The 19,856-nt window shown below is 35.8% G+C and overlaps 2 protein-coding genes across 2 annotated transcripts; both read right to left on the bottom strand.

The window, feature by feature from the left end:
- Positions 1-2,842: 2,842 nt before the first annotated feature.
- LOC127691190 (olfactory receptor 4N4C-like) lies at positions 2,843-3,769 on the bottom strand. The gene has a single exon (XM_052190748.1). It carries the CDS (start codon positions 3,767-3,769, stop codon positions 2,843-2,845), a length of 927 nt encoding a protein of 308 aa, XP_052046708.1.
- Positions 3,770-16,300: 12,531 nt separating this feature from the next.
- On the bottom strand, positions 16,301-17,227 carry LOC127691222 (olfactory receptor 4N4C-like). Its single transcript, XM_052190814.1, has one exon. The coding sequence runs from the start codon at positions 17,225-17,227 to the stop codon at positions 16,301-16,303; it is 927 nt and encodes a 308-aa protein (XP_052046774.1).
- Between the last annotated feature and the right edge of the window lie 2,629 nt (positions 17,228-19,856).

Below are 19,856 nucleotides of genomic sequence, written 5' to 3'. Positions count from 1 at the left end.
GAGAGTGGGGAGGGGACTATATAAGCTTAGATGTTTTTAAACCCTACTTTTAATGAGAGTTTCCAAATGCTTCAAACCTCTCCCCTTTTAGCCCAACAATTAGGGGAGAAAATAATGGTAAATAGAACAAGGATATGTGGACCTGTTTAGAAGTAGTTCCTTTGGGAAATTTTGATCTCCATTTGTCAGGATGCCAGCAGTCTAGTTCAGTAATGTCAGAATAGCAAACACAAATCAGAAGCAATGGCATGATCTAGCAGAATACTCAAGTCCTCTGCCAAATTGGCATGAGTCAGCAGCAGCAGGAATCAGGATTAGCTGGGATGCCAGAAGTTATCTGCTATGCTTCCCTCAATGAAGCAAAGATGAAGATACAAGACCAATGAAGCATTGCAAAGCGAGGTATGCAAGCGTGCCTTCTCTGTTTGTTGACTCCTATTTATACTTTCTCCAAACATCACATCCTCCCATGAGTCTTGCCTCAGCAAAACACCACATAAGTCTGTCTTGGCAAAACACCACATGAGTCTACATCACCTGACATATCGAGAACTTTCCACTTCAGGAATATAGGTGGGTTTAGAGGAAGGAAAGGGAAGGGAGAATTATAATCTAAATACAATCTGAAAAATAAAAAAAAATAGCTAGTATATAGATTCATACTTTTCAACAATAATAAGCATTTAAAATGATATGATATAAATATGTATCATAAAAATCCACAGTTTCTGTTTACTTAATTAATTGCAATAGAGAAACACATTTATCAACTTGTTAGAAAGTTGCATGAATGAAAACTGTGTAAAATGATAAGCACTTCCTGTATAGGACATATAAAAGGGGTTATAAACAGGCAGTGTCTTTCTTGGCTTTCCCTGTAGATGAATATTTTTACAAACAAATTTAACAGAGACTTAAGCACATGGGAAGTAAAATCAAAAGCTGTCCTTTGCCCATTGACCACTTAGTAACACCTGTGTTCAAGTAAACAAGGCAGGTACTGTTATGAATGAAAAATGCTCACTAGGAGACAGAGTTGTAGCTCAGTGGTTAAGAGCATCTGCTATCCTTGCAGAGGATCTGGGTTCAATTCTAAGAACACACTTTGTAGTCCACAAGAACTATGATTGCAATTCCATTTGATTCAACACCCTCTTATGAATTCTGTGGGCAACAAGCACAGACTAAATGAAGGCAGAACAGTTATGCATATGAAATAAATCCTAACTTTTTATAATACATATTACTAACTACAAAAAGCAACCAATTATTGTCAGACATACCACAGAGAACTATGTGAAGAGATGGCCCAATTTTGACCTATAAGTTAAAAAATGATAAACTCTGATAACTTCCTGTTCATTCTTAGTATAGCCATCATGTATCTGTTCACTGGTTACTAGCTTTTAAAACTTTCCCATTATGAAAATTTCCTTTTTATATCTTTCACAATAGTTTAAGACATAAGTATTTGAACTGGCAATATAGCATTTTACAAGGGCTTTCAAAAAAAGTAAATGAAATGAATGTCTGATAGAATTGTCATTATACTTTGGTTGGGAAAAGTAAAAGAAAATGAGAGGGAAAGCCAAGAAGATGATGTAGACAAAGTGTTCAAATCAAGAAGCAGGAGCAAGGAAGTTCTATGAAGCAGCTGAATTAACTGGAGACAATACCTTTGCATGGATAACACTGAAGGTACATTACGTAGATAAGGTCACTTAAGTATAACATTAGCAAGGCTCACTTCTATACAGAAGCAAGGAGACACATCAGTAAGTTTGATTATGAGGGAATAAAATGTTTTAAAAATGACTTTGGGGAGTTTCATCTTATAATGCAATGAGATGCTGAAAATAAGAATGCTTTCCTGTGGTCTAGATGATGAGAAAGGCAAAGGATCAAAATTGTGTCTCAACTCTGGGAACAGTCAGAAGAGAAAAAAACGTCAAAAAACTCACTGGTGATGTCGAGAACAAGGGAAGCAAAAGTTCAGAAAGTCCTCTGCCATTTGGCCATTGATATTTTCTGACCTACTAATCCACAAATCACCATGAATTGAATGATATACAGACTCCTATAGTCATGAACCATTACAAAACAAACAGAACTGTAGGTTAGTTGTATTTATGTTTAAAATACAAAGATGTTATTACTACATTTAGGGAATACTGAAATTCTTTGTTTCAGCCTAAAGCCTGTCCTAGTTGGGTTTATGATTGCTATGATGAAACAAATTATTTATGACCAAAAGCAGATTGGAGAGGAGACAGTTTGTTTCACCTACATTTTCATGTCTTAATCCTTCAATCAATAAAGTCAGACTAGGATCTCAAACAGGGCAGGAACTGGAAAGCAAGAGCAAAATCCGTGTAAGGGTGCTGTCTATTGGTTTCTTGAGCCTTATTGTTTACAGAACCCAGGACCACATGACACGTTCCACATTGTGCTGGGCCCTCCCCTATCAGTCATCAGTTTTAAAAAAATGTCATATAGCCACACCTAATGAAACATTCCTTGATTGATATTCTCTCTTATCTGATGACTCGAGCTTGTATCAGGCTGAGTTAAAACAAGCCAATAGAAGAACCTTAGGAGATTTTCACTCATACATCTTATAAGTTTTGCTCTCCACATTTATCACACTCATAGAATATACTTCAACAACTTTGTCATTCTGTTTTCAACCATTAAAGTATAAAAAGTATTTTCTCAATGCACATAACTGTGTCAAATTGCCTATATACTGCCTGAAAGAGGAGATATAATCAAGAGCAACATTTGTTTTATAACAATAAATTCCATGCAAAATTATCACATTGATTGCTTATTTAAAATCCAATTAACAAATAATATACCGGATGATTAACTTTTTCATGGAAGTTTTCACTTCCTGGTTTCGAAGGGTATAAATCACAGGATTCAATAAGGGAAATATTACTGTATGGAAGAAAGAAACCACTTTGTCGACTGATAAGGCTGTGAATGGACGTGTATAAATAAAAATTGCAGGTCCAAACATAAGAAATATAATGATAACGTGAGTAGTACATGTAGATATAGCTTTGCTTTTTCCTTCAGAAGCTGACCTATGAACATGGCATAAAATAACTGCATAGGAAGTCAGAAGACCAAGGAAGCACAGGAGGGTAAGCAGGCCACTATTGAAGACCATTAGGAGCTCAACTGCAAAGGTATCTGTACAGGCTAGCTTGATGACCTGTGGGACATCACAGAAGAAGTTATCTAGATGATTTGGACCACAGAAGGGCAAGCGGAGGATGAGGACAACCTGAATAATGGAGTGAATAAATCCTCCAAGCCAGAGAACCAACAACATCACATAGCAGGCTCTAGGGCTCATAACAGTGGAGTAATGTAAAGGTCTGCATATGGCAATGTAGCGGTCAAAGGCCATCACAACCAGAAGTAACCCTTCACCTCCTCCAAGGAAGTGCAAAAAAAATAGCTGAGTGATGCAGGCTTTGTAGGAGATTATCTTCTTCTCAGAAAAGATGTCTACCAACATCCTGGGAGTCACAATGAAGGAGTAGGAGGCATCCAGGAAGGCCAGATTTCCCAGGAAGAAATAAAGAGGGGCAGTGAGTCCAGGGTCTGACCTGATGGTCAGGATGATGAGGATATTTCCAGGCAAGATGATGATGTAGAAAATTAAGCTCAGAACAAAGACCAAGCGTTGCATGTCATGTGACTGGGTTAATCCTATGAGGATGAATTCTGTGACAACTGTCTTGTTTTCTGACTCCATCACCAATCCCTATACAATATTAGCAAATAAAACAATTCTTCATGTCTCTTCTGACTAGATTATAGTTATTCTTGTAGAAGCATTGCTAGACACTGGTGTATTCTCTCATTTCTTTGTATGTAAAACCATGCCCTCTGTCCTTCATCTCTTATATTTCATAACTGTAAGCATCTTGTTGTTGAAGCCACGCCTTCCTGTGTTACAACAAAGCTTCAGGTTGTCCCTCACATGAAATAATAGATGTCATTGTTCTGAATTTAATTTTATGATTAGATTAAATGTTCCTCTGAGAGAGAGAACAATTTGCTAAAGATATTGAAAGTCTCATAAATATATATTACAGGGGACTGGATGAAGATTGATATTAAGTTTATCATGTGTATATTTATTTATCAAATTAGTACATTAGTTGATTTTTTGAGTGAGATTATGCAATAAGAAATAAGCTGGGAACCACGTATTCCTTAAGAACATTTCATTTTTCTTTACAGAAAATGTAGTCATTGCCTAGGTGTAAATAGAGAACTTTTGGTTGATTGAAGAATGGCAAATGCATACAATGTTGTGAAATTATCTTGCTATAGGCCTACACACAATAGCAAAATTACTGTTATAAAAGGTTCATTAATTTCAGGACATGCATACTTTTATTTACTTTTTTAATGTCTTGTCATTTCATTGTGGTTTTTATATAGCATCATTGTGTTGTGGATTGTGAGTATATGAATTCATATATATTCCTATATGTGAATTTATATATAGTGATATTTTCTTTTTAATTCTGTATTTCTGTATTGATTATTGGCTCTATTCTCATACTTGTTTCAGTTACTCTATATACAATTTATAGCTAAAAAAAATAAAAATGCATGTTTAGTGAACACTATTCATTCCAAATATGGTTATTCTAAATATCAGAAGGAGAAAGAACTATATTATTGAGAATCCACTAAAATTCAGCATCCACAATTTATGTCTGTTTTATGTCTTTGAACCCAAGATAGTAAGAGTAACATCTGCATAATTGTATCAGTTATATCTGTTCACATTCATATTTTATTTTTTGTAAATTTAAAGAATAATAGAAACATTTACCTAACAGCACACCACACTCTCACACAGCAAACATCACTTCTTGGAATGAAATAGACAGTACTGGATGGTTCCAACTTTTAATTTCTTTTCCAGCTGAGAGACCTTTTAAAATATGAGATACACAGCTAATTTATGAGATACACAGCTAAGTTGTGATGCAATGTAGAATTGGCCTTGGGGATTTAAAGTCTAACTAAGCTATAGAGAGTTTCAGTGAGAACTGTCAAAATGCCAACAGCTTATTATTAAAGAATTTAACTAGGCATAAAATAAAACTAGTGTATGAAATATTATTAATGTTAATATATTAGAAATGCATGCCACTTTTATTTAGAAAATTACCCTGTGTTAGAATGTGTAGCTTCCATTTCCTTCAATCTTTACTAATGCCCAACTAGTTTTCTACTCCAGGGAAAATAGAAAAATATGTGAGCTTACAAAGGCATATTCTAAATTATTAGAAATGGTCTGAGGTTAATTTATACTAACTCTGATGGATGTAATGTCTACTTTTCCACATATGATTCATGAGAATATATTAGTATAACATGTAAGAATATCCCAACATCATAAGATTCTCAGTAAAGATGGGAAATTTGAGATGAGTTAGAAGCTATGATGACTAAAGGGATATGATCATTAAATACAATGTGACTGTCCAATATTTGCTTTAAATGTTTATCTTTCTTCTGGAGTTAAAGTTAACTGAGTTTACCAAATCTTGAACTCATTATATAGCTTTTTAGAATATCTAATTTGTTCTTTTTAATATTTCTAATATAAATCAATTTGATTCATTCAGATAAAAGAACTTGTATAAAAATATAAATGTGTTCAAACAGGATTTATTGCAAGATTGAGAAACATTTTCTCAATTTAAAAAATCAATTAATTTTATCCAAACTCTACAAAAAAATGAGAAACAAATTGTAAATAAATTTAAAACACCTAAATCTTTTAAACATGGAATATATTATCAAGTAAGGTAGGGCACATGAAATCAAGAATAACAAAAGAAAATAATATACATATTTTTACTTTCATTAAATAATGAATAGCATTATTTTACCACATAGAAACATACTGTGTGGATGATTAAATAACATGAACACATTTTTAAAACATTTAGCAATAAAAGAGATTTTATAATTTGAGAAATATGAAAAATAAAGGAAACACTAAGATACATGAAGTATTCAATGTGAACATAGTTGAAGAGAAGTCTCTTCCATCATTTTAAACTCCACAAATATATGTTTTCAGAGAAAGTTGGCATGTATTTATATGGGAAATGTGAATTTAAAATTTCAACATTTTGGGTTTTATAGTAAAGCAGGAGCTAAGAAGTACCATGGTAGTTGTTTTACTCTGGTCAGAATACACTCTTTTCTGTGACAACTTTTTTGTTTGTCAGTTGATGACAAATAATTTTTTTTTCTTTATCCTTCTAGGAAGAACCTATGACTAATTTTGAATGGATTATTAGTTATCAAATTAAAAAGTCCTTTATAATACTACATGCTTTGCTTTAATAGAAATAGTATATAGGGTTGTTTTTTTTAACATGGTTGCAAATAGTTTTAAAAAGATAATGTTTTCTAAAAGAGATTTTAGAAGGCAGCCAAAGATAAAGTTTATTATGATAATTTAATTTAGTGTTATTGGTTTATCTGGCAGAACAATTTTATAAGTATATTTAAATATTTGTCCATTAAAACAAATTCCATTGTCATTGGGCCCTGAACTAGGAATGTCCCATCTAGTGTTAAGGTAGTGTGTATCGAAAATCAAACTCTATGTCCAACAGGTAACATTAAAAAGAAATAAAATTATGGGTTTTATATGTTTCCCTTAGTAAAAAGAAAACAACGCCCTATTTTTCCTAGTCCAGTTTTGCTGTAAATACTACTAAAAGTATAGTCATACTTTATAAAACTTTAGTTTGTGCTGGCCAATTTCTTCTAGGCATGAGATCCTCCTAGTAATGTGATTGCTAAAAGCACTAGAGTTATATCCCAATGACACTCTACTGGAAAAAGTTGATTTCACCTTTCTCAATTTTTTAAAAATTTTTTGTCCTGCTGTTTTTTTCACTTTATGTATTTATGTATTTATGTATGTATGTATTGTGTATTTATTTATTTATTTATTTATTTATTTATGTTTGAATGCTTTTCTTTTTAGAGAGGGGGAGAACATGACTTTTGGTGGGTAGAACAATGAGGAAGATTTAGGAAGAGTTGAAAAGGAGAAATAATATGTAAAATGTATTGTACACTTTTTCTTCTCAATTGAAAAATGAAAAACCACAGATCACTCCTGCTAAGAAAGTGAGTAGGCTTACTGGAGATTTTCGTCTCTCCTTCTGCTCCTTCAAATTCAATATCTCAATCTCCTCCCTAGTTTTTTTTTCCTATATTTTTGTTTACATTCCAAATGATTTTCCCTTTCCTGGTTACCCCCTCCCCATAAATCCCATACTCCCTCGTTCCTCTGCACATTCTCTAATCAACCTCCTTCTTCTTCTCTGTCCTGGTACTCCCCTACAATGCTGGATAAAACCTTTTCAAGACCAGGGACCTCTCCTTTCTTCTTCTTGGGAATCATTTGATATGCGAATTGTGTCTTGGGTATTCAGAGCTTCTGGGCTAATATCCACTAATCAGTGACTGCATTCCATGTGTGTTCTTTTGTGATTGGATTACCTCACTTAGGATGATATTTTCCAGTTCCAACCATTTGCCTAAGAACTTCATGAATTCATTGTTTTTAATTGCTGAGTAGTATTCCATTGTGTAAATATACCACATTTTCTGTATCCATTCCTCCATTGAGGGACATCTGGATTCTTTCCAGCTTCTGGCTATTACAAATAAGGCTGCTATGAACATAGTGAAGCATGTGTCCTTATTGCGTGCTGGGGAATCCTCTGGGTATATGCCCAGGAGTGGTATAGCAGGGTCCTCTGGAAGTGTCATGAGGAACCACCAGGCTGATTTCCATATCAAGTTGTACCAACTTGCATTCCCATCAGCAGTGGAGGAGTGTTTCTCTTTTTCCATATCCTTGCCAACACTTGTTGTCTCCTGAATTTTTAATCTTAGCAATTCTGACTGGTGTGAGTTGAAATCTCAGGGTTGTTTTGATTTGCATTTCCCTAATCACTAATGATGCTGAACAATTCTTAAGGTGCTTCTCAGCCATTCAAAGGTCTTCAGGTGAAAATTCTTTGTTTAGCTATATACCCCATTTTTTAAATAGGGTTATTTGGCTCTCTTGAGTCTGACTTCTTCAGTTTGTTGTATATATTGGATATTAGTCCTCTGTCAGAGGCAGGGTGGGTGAAGATCTATTCCAAATCTGTTGGTGCTGTTTGGTCCTTTTTACAGTGTCCTTTGCCTTACAGAAACTTTGTAATTTTATGAGGTCCCATTTGACAATTCAGAACACCTGATATAGTCTCCCTTTTCTCTCTGACCCATCACCAAAAGATCACGAAGATCTCCTCCTGCAAACATCCTTCCCTCAATTTATTCCTCATTTCCAGTCTTAGGCATCAGCAGGCATTCCTTGAGAAGACACCAGATGAATAGGACAGGATACAGATACCTCACTGTCAGTATCAAAAAAAAGTCAATAACAGCCAGGGCAATATTGTCTCCACTACAGCCTAGAAGCACTATCAGAGAAGACAGAAGATTCCAAAATAGCTGAAACACAACCAAAACCTCCTGAAACAGCCTGTATGAACATGATATATGCCCCCTTTTTCCAAAAAAAAAAAAAATGGAAAGTTGGAAAGTCTAAATGAAATGACCAATTTTCTTGATATCTTACCAAAGTTAAATCAAGATTAAATAAATAATTTACATAGACCTATAACTCCTAAGGAAATAGAATCAGTCATTAAAATCTTCTAAACAACAACCTGGGCCACGGCGCCCCGTTTCCAGGCAGTGCAGAAGGACAGCTGTGCACCTGGAGGCTGGCTGCAAGGAGGCAGCATGCATTGGTGACTCCGTCCGGCCCAGAAGAGCAGAGGATCCAGTCAGGAGGCCTCTGGAGGGAGCCTTCTGGTCTCCACCTCTGGATCGGGAACAGCCTGGGCCATGGCGCCCCATCTCCAGGCAGAGCAGAAGGCCAACTGTGCACCTGGAGGCCAGCTGCAAGGAGGCAGCTTCCCTTGGTGAGTCCTGCACTGACAACAAGACCAACTAACACCAGTGAGATCTAGATGGCAAAAGGCAAATGTAGGAACGTTACTAACAGAAATCAAGGCAATATGGCAGCATCTAAACCCAATTCTTCATTAACAGCAAGTCCTGGATATCCAACACACCAGAAAAACAAGATTTGGATTTAAAAATCACTGGTCATGATGCTGTTACAGGAACACAGGAAGGACATAAATAAATCTCTTAAAGAAATTCAGGAGAAAATGGATCAAAAATTAGAAGCCCTTACAAGGGAAACACAAAAATCATTAAAAGAAATTCAGGAGAATATGGGTCAAAAAATAGAAGCCAATAAGCAGGAAATGCAAAAATCACTTAAAGAAATACAGGAGAACTTTGGTCAACAGGCTGAGGTCATGAAAGAGGAACCACAAAAATCTCTTAAAGAATTACAGGAAAACAAAAACAAGCAAGTGAAGGAGCTGAGCAAAACCATCCAGGATCTAAAAACAGAAGTAGAAACAACTATGAAATCACAAAGGGAGACAACTTCGGAGATAGAAAACCTTGGGAAGAAATCAGGGGCCATAGATGCAAATATCAACAACAGAATACAAGAGATAGAAGAAAGAATCTCAGATGCTGAAGATACCATAGAAGCCATGGACTCAACGGTCAAAGAAAATGCAAAATGCAAAAAGCTTGTAACCCAAAACATCCAGGAAATCCAGGACACAATGAGAAGACCAAAACTAAGGATTATAGGCATAGATGAGAGTGAAGATTTACAATTTAAAGGGCCAGCAAAATCTTCAATAAAATTATTGGGAAAAGATCTTCACCAACCCTACATCCAATAGAGGGCTAATATCCAATATATACAAAGAACTCAAGAAGTTAGATCCCAGAGAACCAAATAACCCTATTAAAAATGGGGTACAGATCTAAACAAAGGATTTTCAGAAATTCAGATGGCTGAGAAGCACTTAAGAAATGTTCAACATCATCACTCATTATGGAAATGCAAATCAAAAACTCTGAGATTTCACCTCACACAAATCAGAATGGCTGAGGTTAAAAACTCAGGAGACAGCAGGTGTTGGCCAGGATGTGGAGAAAGAGGCACACTCCTCCACTGCTGGTGGGATTGTAAGATGGTACCACCACTATGGAAATCAGTCTGGCGGTTCCTCAGAAAACTGGACATGACACTTCCTGAGGACCCTGCTATACCTCTCCTAGGCATATACCCAGAGAATTCCCCAGCATGAAATAAGGACACATGCTCCACTATGTTCATAGCAGACTTATTTATAATAGCCAGAAGCTGGAAAGAAGCCAGATGTCCTTCAGTGGAGGAATGGATACAGAAAATGTGGTATATTTACACAATGGAATATTACTCAGCAATTAAAAACAATGAATTCATTAATTTTTTAGGCAAATGGTTGGAACTGGAAAATATCATCCTAAGCAAGGTAACCCAATCAAAAAAGAATACACATGGAATGAAATCATTGATAAGTGGATATTAATTAGCCAAGAAGCTCTGAATACTGAAAACACAATTAGTATATCAAATGATTCCAATGAAGAAGGAAGAAGAGGGCCTTGATCCTGGAAAGGCTTGATCCAGCATTTTAGGGGAGTACCAGGACAGAGAAAAGGGCAGGGGAATGATTGGAGAATGGATTGAGAGAAGAGGACTTATGGGACATATGTAGAGGGGAGAATTGGGAAAAGGGAAAACATTTGGAATGTAAACAAAGAATATAGAAAATAACCTGAAACCCAAATCTCCAAATGATTCAGAAAAGAAAGAGAATTGCAGACCAATTTCTTCATAAGCATCAACATAAAAATACTTAAAATACTTGCAAACAAAATTCAAGAACATGTTAAAAACATCATCAACCATTATCAGGTAGGCTTTATTGTAAAGATACAGGGGCAACTCAACATATGAAAACATGTCAATGTAATCCACTATATAAATAAACTAAAAACACACCCACCCACATACACAATCATCTCATTAGATTCTGCAAAGCCTTTGACAATCTCAGCCTCGGCCTGCCGGCGTTTTCGAGAGGGGACCCTAGAAGAGAAGGGCAGAGAAATAGAGACAGGAGACTTGAAGAAGAAGGCCAAGACCAACTTTGTTCAAGGCCCCCCAAAACTGTATTTTCTCAGGCAACTTATACAGGCAGGGGAAGAAGTAAGGCAAGTGGGATTCTTCACGTAGCCTGGGCATTCAGCCAAGGTAAATCTTTGGCAGCTGCAAAATGTTTTCTTTTTCTGGGAGAGCACATTTACCATTGACCACTCGATCTCCCCAAGGTCTGTAGCTGAGGAGAAGTCAAAACCTAAGCCTATCTTTAAAATGAACTCTAAACATAAAGTAAGGTCAGTTTGTCTCACAGCAAATCTCCCTTCATGATAAAAGTCTTGGAGAAGACAGGGTTACAAGATACATACTTCACCATTAATACAGCAATATACAGCAAGCCAATAGCCAACATCAAATTACAAGGAGTCAAACTCAAAGCAATTCCACTACACTCAGGAACAATGCTGACCAGTCTTTCCAAATCTTTTCCATATACTATTTGAAGTTCTAGGTAGGGTGATAAGACAACTAAAAGAGATCAAGAGGATAAATATAAATTTAAATGAAAAAAATCAAAGTATCACTATTCTTAGATGATATGGTAGTATACATAAGAGATCCCCAAAATTCTATCAGGAAGCCCCTACAGCCAAGAACAGCTACACCAAAGGGGGAATCATCTTAAAAAATGCTCAACTTCATTAGTCATTAGGGAAATGCAAATCAAAACAACTCTGAGATTTCATCTTACACCAGTCAGAATGGCTAAGATTAAAAATTCAGGAGACAGCAGGTGGTGGAGAGGGTGTGGAGAAAGAGGAACACTCCTCCACTGCTGGTGGGGTTGCAAATTGGTACAACCACTCTGGAAAGCAATCTGGCGGTTCCTCCGAAAACTGGGCACCTCACTTCCAGAAGATCCTGCTATACCACTCCTGGGCATATACCCAGAGGATTCCCCACCATGTAATAAGGATACATGCTCTACTATGTTCATAGCAGCCCTGTTTATAATTGCCAGATGCTGGAAAGAACCCAGGTATCCCTCAACAGAAGAGTGGATGCAAAAAATGTGGTATATCTACACAATGGAGTACTATTCAGCCATTAGAAACAATGAATTCATGAAATTCTTAGGCAAATGGATGGAGCTAGAGAACATCATACTAAGTGAGGTAACCCAGACTCAAAAGGTGAATCATGGTATGCACTCACTAATAAGTGGATATTAACCTAGAAAACTGGAATACCCAAAACATAATCCACACATCAAATGAGATACAAGAAGAAAGGAGGAGTGGCCCCTGGTTCTGGAAAGACTCAGTGAAGCAGTATTCGACAAAACCAGAACGGGGAAGTGGGAAGGGGTGGGTGGGAGGACAGGGGAAGAGAAGGGGGCTTACGGGACTTTCGGGGAGTGGGGGGCTAGAAAAGGGGAAATCATTTGAAATGTAAATAAATTATATCGAATAAAAAAAATTAAAAAAAAAAAAGAAAGACTCAGTGAAGAAGTAAGAAGTATAGGGCAAAACCAGAATGGGGAAGTGGGAAGGGGTGGGTGGGAGGACAGGGGGAGAAAAGGGGGCTTATGGGACTTTTGGGGAGTGGGGGACTAGAAAAGGGGAAATCATTTGAAATGTAAATAAAAAATATATCGAATAAAAAAGAAAAAAAAAGAACTCAAGAAGTTAGACTCCAGAAAACCAAACATGGGGTACAGAGTTATACAAAGAATTCTCACCTGAAGAACTTCGGATGGAAGAGAAGCATCTTAAAAAATGCTCAACTTCATTAGTGACTAGGGAAATGCAAATCAAAACAACCCTGAGATTTCACCTTACACCAGTCAGAATGGCTAAGATTAAAAATTCAGGAGACAGCAGGTGTTGGCAAGGGTGTGGAGGAAGAAGAACACTCCTCCACTGCTGGTGGGGTTGCAAATTGGTACAACCACTCTGGAAATCAGTCTGGCGGTTCCTCAGAAACCTGGGCACCTCACTTCCAGAAGATCCTGCTATACCACTCCTGGGCATATACCCAGAGGATTCCCCAGCATGTAATAAGGATACATGCTCTACTATGTTCATAGCAACCCTATTTATAATTGCCAGAAGCTGGAACGAACCCAGGTATCCCTCAACAGAAGAGTGGATGCAAAAATTGTGGTATATATACACAATGGAGTACTATTCAGCCATTAGAAACAATGAATTCATGAAATTCTTAGGCAAATGGATGGAGCTAGAGAACATCATACTAAGTGAGGTAACCCAGACTCAAAAGATGAATCATGGTATGCACTCACTAATAAGTGGATATTAACCTAGAAAATTGGAATACACAAAACATAATCCACACATCAAATGAGGTACAAGAAGAAAGGAGGAGTGGCCCCTTGTTCTGGAAAGACTCAGTGAAGCAGTATAGGGCAAAACCAGAACGGGGAAGTGGGAAGGGGTGGGTTGGAGGACAGGGGGAGAGAAGGAGGCTTATGGGATTTTCGGGGAGTGGGGGGCTAGAAAATGGGAAATCATTTGAAGTGTAAATAAAAAATATATCGAATAAAAAAAAAAAAAACTCAGGTGACAGCAGGTGTTGGCCAGGATGTGGAGAAAGAGGAACACTCCTCCACTGCTGGTAGGATTGCAAGATGGTACAACCACTCTGAAAATCAGTCTGGCAGTTTCTCAGAAAACTGGATGTGACACTTCTGGAGGACCCTGCTATATTTCTCCTGGGCATATACCCAAAGGATTCCCCAGCATGCAGTAAGGACACTTGCTCCATTATGTTCATAGCAGCCTTATTTATAATAGCCAGAAGCTGGAAAGAACCCAGATGTCCCTCAATGGAGGATAGATACAAAAAATATGGTATATTACCACCAATGGAATACTACTCAGCAATTAAAAACAATGAATTCATAAAATGGTTCTTAGGCAAATGGTTGGAACTGGAAAATATCATCCTAAGTGCAGTAACCCAATCACAAAAGCCTACACATGGAATGCAATCTCTGATATGTGGATATTAATTAGCCCAGAAGCTCTGAATGCCCAAGGCATAATTAGCATAACAAATGACTCCCAGGAAGAAGTAAGGAGAGGGTCCTGATTCTAGAAAGGCCTGATCTAGCATTAGATGGGAGTATCAGAACAGAGAAAAAGGAGGGAGGTGATTGGAGAATGGTTGGAGAGAAGAAGGCTTATCGGACATATGGGGAGGGGGGGAACTTGGAAAGGGGAAATCACTTGGAATGTAAACAAAGAATATAGAAAATAAAATATATATATTAAAAAAAGAAAAATAGTTATTATATTTTCTCTCAATTTTATTCAAAATTGAACACATAAAGGGATGTAATGTCTTAAAAAAAAAAAACCTTGGTTGTTTGTGTGCTTGATTAAGGCAAGCTGTGAGAGATATAAACTTGACAGAAAGTAACATCAAGATGTATAAAAAGAGATAGATAGTTTTCTGACAAGATACATAGATGGGGTAAAATCAGCCAAGTGTCTATCTTGGAATTCCTTTGACATGGATATTTTCACAAGCAAGTTGAACAGAGACTACACATATGAAAGGGGAAATGAAAAAGATCTCTCCTCCTGTACTGACATAGTGCTTGTGTTTAACATAGCAGAAGAGGAACAGATGTAGATATAAACTGGTGACTAGAAGTCCAAGTGATGTCTATGTGGTTAAGAACTTTTGCTGATCTTTCAGAGGAGCTGGATTCAACTCTGACACAAGTAGGAATTCTCATTTATAACCGCAGTTCCTTGTGATCTGACACCGTCCTCTGAATTCTGTGGACAATGGGCACAAGTATAGTGCACAAACATACATGAAGACAAAATACTCATATTCATAAAATAATTCTTGAAAATTCTTTGAATCAATTTAATGACTACAAGAAACCATCAGTGGCCATCAAACCACTAGTATATTATGGAGAATTGGCTACATAGAAACCTGGTTGAATTTTGGCCGATAAATTTTGGTTCTCAATGTGGTCATTGTTAAAACAGTTCCATTATGAGACTTTCCTTTTTCCCTATTTTTCATAATAGTTGAAGAAATGGGTTTTGAAATAGCAATATCCCATTTTGCATGTGCTTAAAAATATGAGAGTAATGGAGTCTGATACAAATGCCATTATACTTTGGTCTGGAAAAGTTAAACAAAAGATTATTTTTCTTATTTGGTATAGCATTTGCATAGAGAACCCTGATGATTATAGAACTCCTTTGCGTGGAGTCACTCTAGTATAGCGTGAGCAAGTATCACTTATATACAGAAGCAAGGAGAGACAATGGCAAGTTTGACTGTGAGGGAGAGAAATGGTTTTAAAATGACCCTGATATTCAATGGAATGCTAAAATTAAGATACTTTGCCTATGGTATAGTTAATGAGAAAGGCACTGTCAACAGTGTGAGTAGTGAAGTAGACAATGAAATCTCCAAAGATCAAAAGAAGTCTCAACAATAGGAAAACACAGAAGAAAAAAATTTCAAAGCTTGCTAGTGTTTATCCCAGGTGATGTTTGTTGAGAACACCTCAGCAAGGTGGCAGAAAATCCTTTGCAACTTGGCTCTTGATATTTTCTAGCCTATTACCATGAATCAAAATGAATTAGTCTATTTACAGAATCCCTTACCCCTTGCTTGCTGCTTACTATAAATCTTTGCTCTGATAGATATTCATAGCTCCATGGAAACTGCCTTGTGTAACAGCAGTGCACCGGGGTTGGGGGAGGGACTGAGATAGCTCAAATAGAATAAAGAAATTGCTGTGACTTTCATCCTCTCAGTTTCTTTTGGGGATGGAGATCACTAACATTTCCCTGACACTACATAACTACATTTTTGGAAATACAGAAACAATTGATTATAGCATAAAACCCTTTAGTATTTTAACCATGTAAAATTTAATCCATACATATATTATACTCATCCATTGGACTTAGATAAATCTATTCCTTCTTTTGCATCATTTAAAAAATTATTCTCTCACTATATATAAATAAATAAAATTGCCTATAATAATATTAGGAAAAGGAGATCAAATCAGGAAGGGTATCACTTATTATGTAACTAAATAAATACCATGTCAAATTACCCCTACCAGATTTATTATTTAAAAATCAATTAACAAATTATTTGACGAAGAAATAATTTTTTCATTGAAGTTTTTACTTCCTGGTTTCGAAGTGTATAAATCACAGGATTCAATAAGGGAAATAATACTGTATGGAAGAAAGCAACCACTTTGTCAGCTAATAAGGCTGTGAATGGACGTGTATAAATAAAAATTGCAGGTCCAAACATAAGAAATATAATGATAACGTGAGTGGTACATGTAGATATAGCTTTGCTTTTTCCTTCAGAAGCTGACCTATGAACATGGCATAAAATAACTGCATAGGAAATCAGGAGTCCAAGGAAGCACAGGAGGGTAAGCAGGCCACTATTAAAGATCATTAGGAGCTCAACTGCAAAGGTATCTGTACAGGCTAGCTTGATGACCTGTGGGACATCACAGAAGAAGTTATCTAGATGATTTGGACCACAGAAGGGCAAGCGGAGGATGAGGACAACCTGAATAATGGAGTGAATAAATCCTCCAAGCCAGAGAGCCAACAACATCACATAGCAGGCTCTAGGGCTCATAACAGTGGAGTAATGTAAAGGCCTGCATATGGCAATGTAGCGGTCAAAGGCCATAACAACCAGTAGTAAAAATTCCCCTCCTCCAAGGAAGTGCAAAAAAAATAGCTGAGTAATGCAGGCTTTGTAGGAGATTGTCTTCTTTTCAGAAAAGGTGTCTACCAACATCCTGGGAGTCACAATGAAGGAGTAGGAGGCATCCAGGAAGGCCAGATTTCCCAGGAAGAAATAAAGAGGGGCAGTGAGTTTAGGATCTGATATGATGGTGAGGATGATGAGGATATTTCCAGGCAAGATGATGATGTACAAAATTAAGCTCAGAACAAAGACAAAGCGCTCCATGTCATGTGACTGTGTCAGTCCAATGAGGATGAATTCTGTGACAACTGTCATGTTTTCTGCCTCCATCACCAGTCCCTACAAAACATTAACAAATAAAACAATTCTTTATGTCTCTTCTGACTAGATCAGCACGATTCCTCCAGAAGCATTGTTAGACACTGGTGTATTCTCTCATCTCTTTGAATGCAAAACCATGCCCTCTGTCCTTCATCTCTTATATTTCAAAACTGTAAGCATCTTGTTGAAGCCACACCTTCCTGCCAGTGTTAGAACAATGCTTCAGCTTGTTTCTCACATGGAGTAATAGATTTAATTGCCCTGAGCTTAATTTTATGCTTAGATTGTATGTTCCTCTGACAGAGAAAGCAATTTGCTGAAGATATTGTAATTCTCATAAATATATCTTACAGGGGACTTGATGAAGCTTGACAATAAGCTTATCATGTGTACGTTTATTTACCAAAATGAGTAAAATGTATATTAGTTAATATTTTTTGGCATCAAATTATGCCCTAAGAATGCTGGAAACCATTTATTTCCTGAGAACATTTTATTTTGGTTGATTGAAGAATGGCAAATAGATCTATGCTGTGTAATTACCTTGCTATGGTTCTGCACGCTGTAGCAAAATTTCTGTTGTAAAACTGCATTAATTTAATGACATGTATATTTTTACCTGAGATTTTAAAGTCTTGTCATTTAATTGTGTTGTTTATATAACATCATTTTGCTGTGATTGAATATATGAGTATACGAATTCCTATATATTCCTATATCTGAATTTTTATGTAGTGGATTTTTATATATGCACATATTTATATATATACACACACTTATGTACATAAATTTCCAAATATTATTAAATTGACAATTATACAAGTACATTACATTACAGAAACAAACACATAAATTTTCAACATATATACTCACTCATGAAATACAAATATAGACACATAAACATTGAATTCTATGCAAAACTATAGCTTAAAATGTGTATAATGGATGGTCACACACCCATACACACACTGATAGACATATACTTTGAAGACAGGGAAGGAGGCACTAATGGGGCCCCAAGAGACATAGTAATAGATGGAAATAAGGAATATGCTTTGTATAAATGTACAATTATACAACGTACTCAAAATTCTAAGAAATAATATGTGGTGAAAATTGCTTTCCCTGTTTTCAGAGTGAAATTCTTGAGTTTGATAACTACATAAATCTAAGATTACAAAATCAAAAATGGCATTGGTTTATCTTCAGCCTAATCCCAAAGCCCTAGATTAGTGTTCATCAGCATTATATGCAAAAAGAGAACTAGATTTTATGAAACCAGGATCCTAAGAAATATTTTGTTTTAATTCTCACCACACCATTTCTGTATTGATTATTGGCTCTATTCTCATACTTGTTTCAGTTACTATATATAATTAGTGTCTAAAAAATCAAAATGATGTATAATGAACACTATTCATTCCTAATATGACTATTCTAAATATCAGAAGAAGAAATAACTACATTATTGAGAATCCACTGTAATTCAATATCCACAAAATAATTTATGTTTGCTTTATGTCTTTGAATCCAAGACAGTAACAACTGAATAATTATATCAGTTATATCCATTCACATTCCTGTTTTATTTTTTTGTAAATTTAAAGAATAATAGGAACATTTACCTAACAGCACACCATACTCTCACAGAGCAAGCATCACTTCTTGGAATGAAATAGACAATACCGGATTTTTCCAACTTTTTAATTTCTTTTCCAGCTGAGAGCCCTTTTAAAATATGAGATACACAGCTAATTTGTGAGGCAATGTAGAATTGGCCTTGGGGATTTAAAGTCTGACTAAACTGTAGAGAGTTTCAGTGAGAACTGTCAAAATGCCAACAGCTTATTATTAAAGAATTAAATTAGGCATAAAACAAAACTAGTGTCAAATATTATTAATGTTAGTATATTAGAAATTCCTGCCATATTTATTTTGAAAATTACCCTGTGTTAGAATGTATAGCTTCCATTTCCTTAAATCTTTACTAATACCCAACTAGTTTTGTACTCCAGGGAAAATGCAAAAATATGTATGCTTACAAAGGCATATTCTCAATTATTAGAAGTTGTCTGAGGTTAATTTATACTAACTCTGATGGATGTAATGTCTATTTTTCCACATATGATGTAGAGAATATATTAGTATGACATATAAAAATATCTCAATATCATAAGGGGCCCAGGAAAGATGGGAAATTTAAGATGAGTTCAAAGTTATGATTAATAAAAGGATATGATTATTAAATACAATTCCACTGTCCTGTATTTGCTTTAAATGTTTATCTTTTTCCTAGAGTTAGAGTTAACTGGGTTTACCAAATCTTGAACTCATTTTTAGCTTTTTAAAATATCTAATTTATTGTTTTTTAATATTTCTTATATAAATAATTTTGATTCATTCAAGTAAAATAATTTGTATGAAAATATAGATGTGTTCAAACAGGATTTTTTTGAAAGATTAATTTTATCCAAACTCAACCAAAAAATGGGAGAGAAATTGAAAGATACTGAAAAGACTTAAATTTTTTCTTTTTTATTATAGTTTTTATTATTTACTTACATTTCAAATGTTATTCCCCCTTCCCAGTTTCCCCTCCATAAATACCCTATCTCATCCCCTCCTCTCTGCTTCTACA

The sequence above is a fragment of the Apodemus sylvaticus genome, chromosome 8, assembly GCF_947179515.1.
Source record: "Apodemus sylvaticus chromosome 8, mApoSyl1.1, whole genome shotgun sequence".
In the NCBI taxonomy this organism is placed as follows: Eukaryota; Metazoa; Chordata; class Mammalia; order Rodentia; family Muridae; genus Apodemus; species Apodemus sylvaticus.
The sequence above is the reverse complement of the archived record's forward strand: the minus strand, read 5'-3'. Positions and strand labels throughout refer to the sequence as shown.

Excerpts from the sequence above, each read along its gene's own strand:
- LOC127691190 (XM_052190748.1), bottom strand. The coding sequence starts at position 3,769 with ATGGAGTCAGAAAACAAGACAGTTGTCACAGAATTCATCCTCATAGGA.
- LOC127691222 (XM_052190814.1), bottom strand. The coding sequence starts at position 17,227 with ATGGAGGCAGAAAACATGACAGTTGTCACAGAATTCATCCTCATTGGA.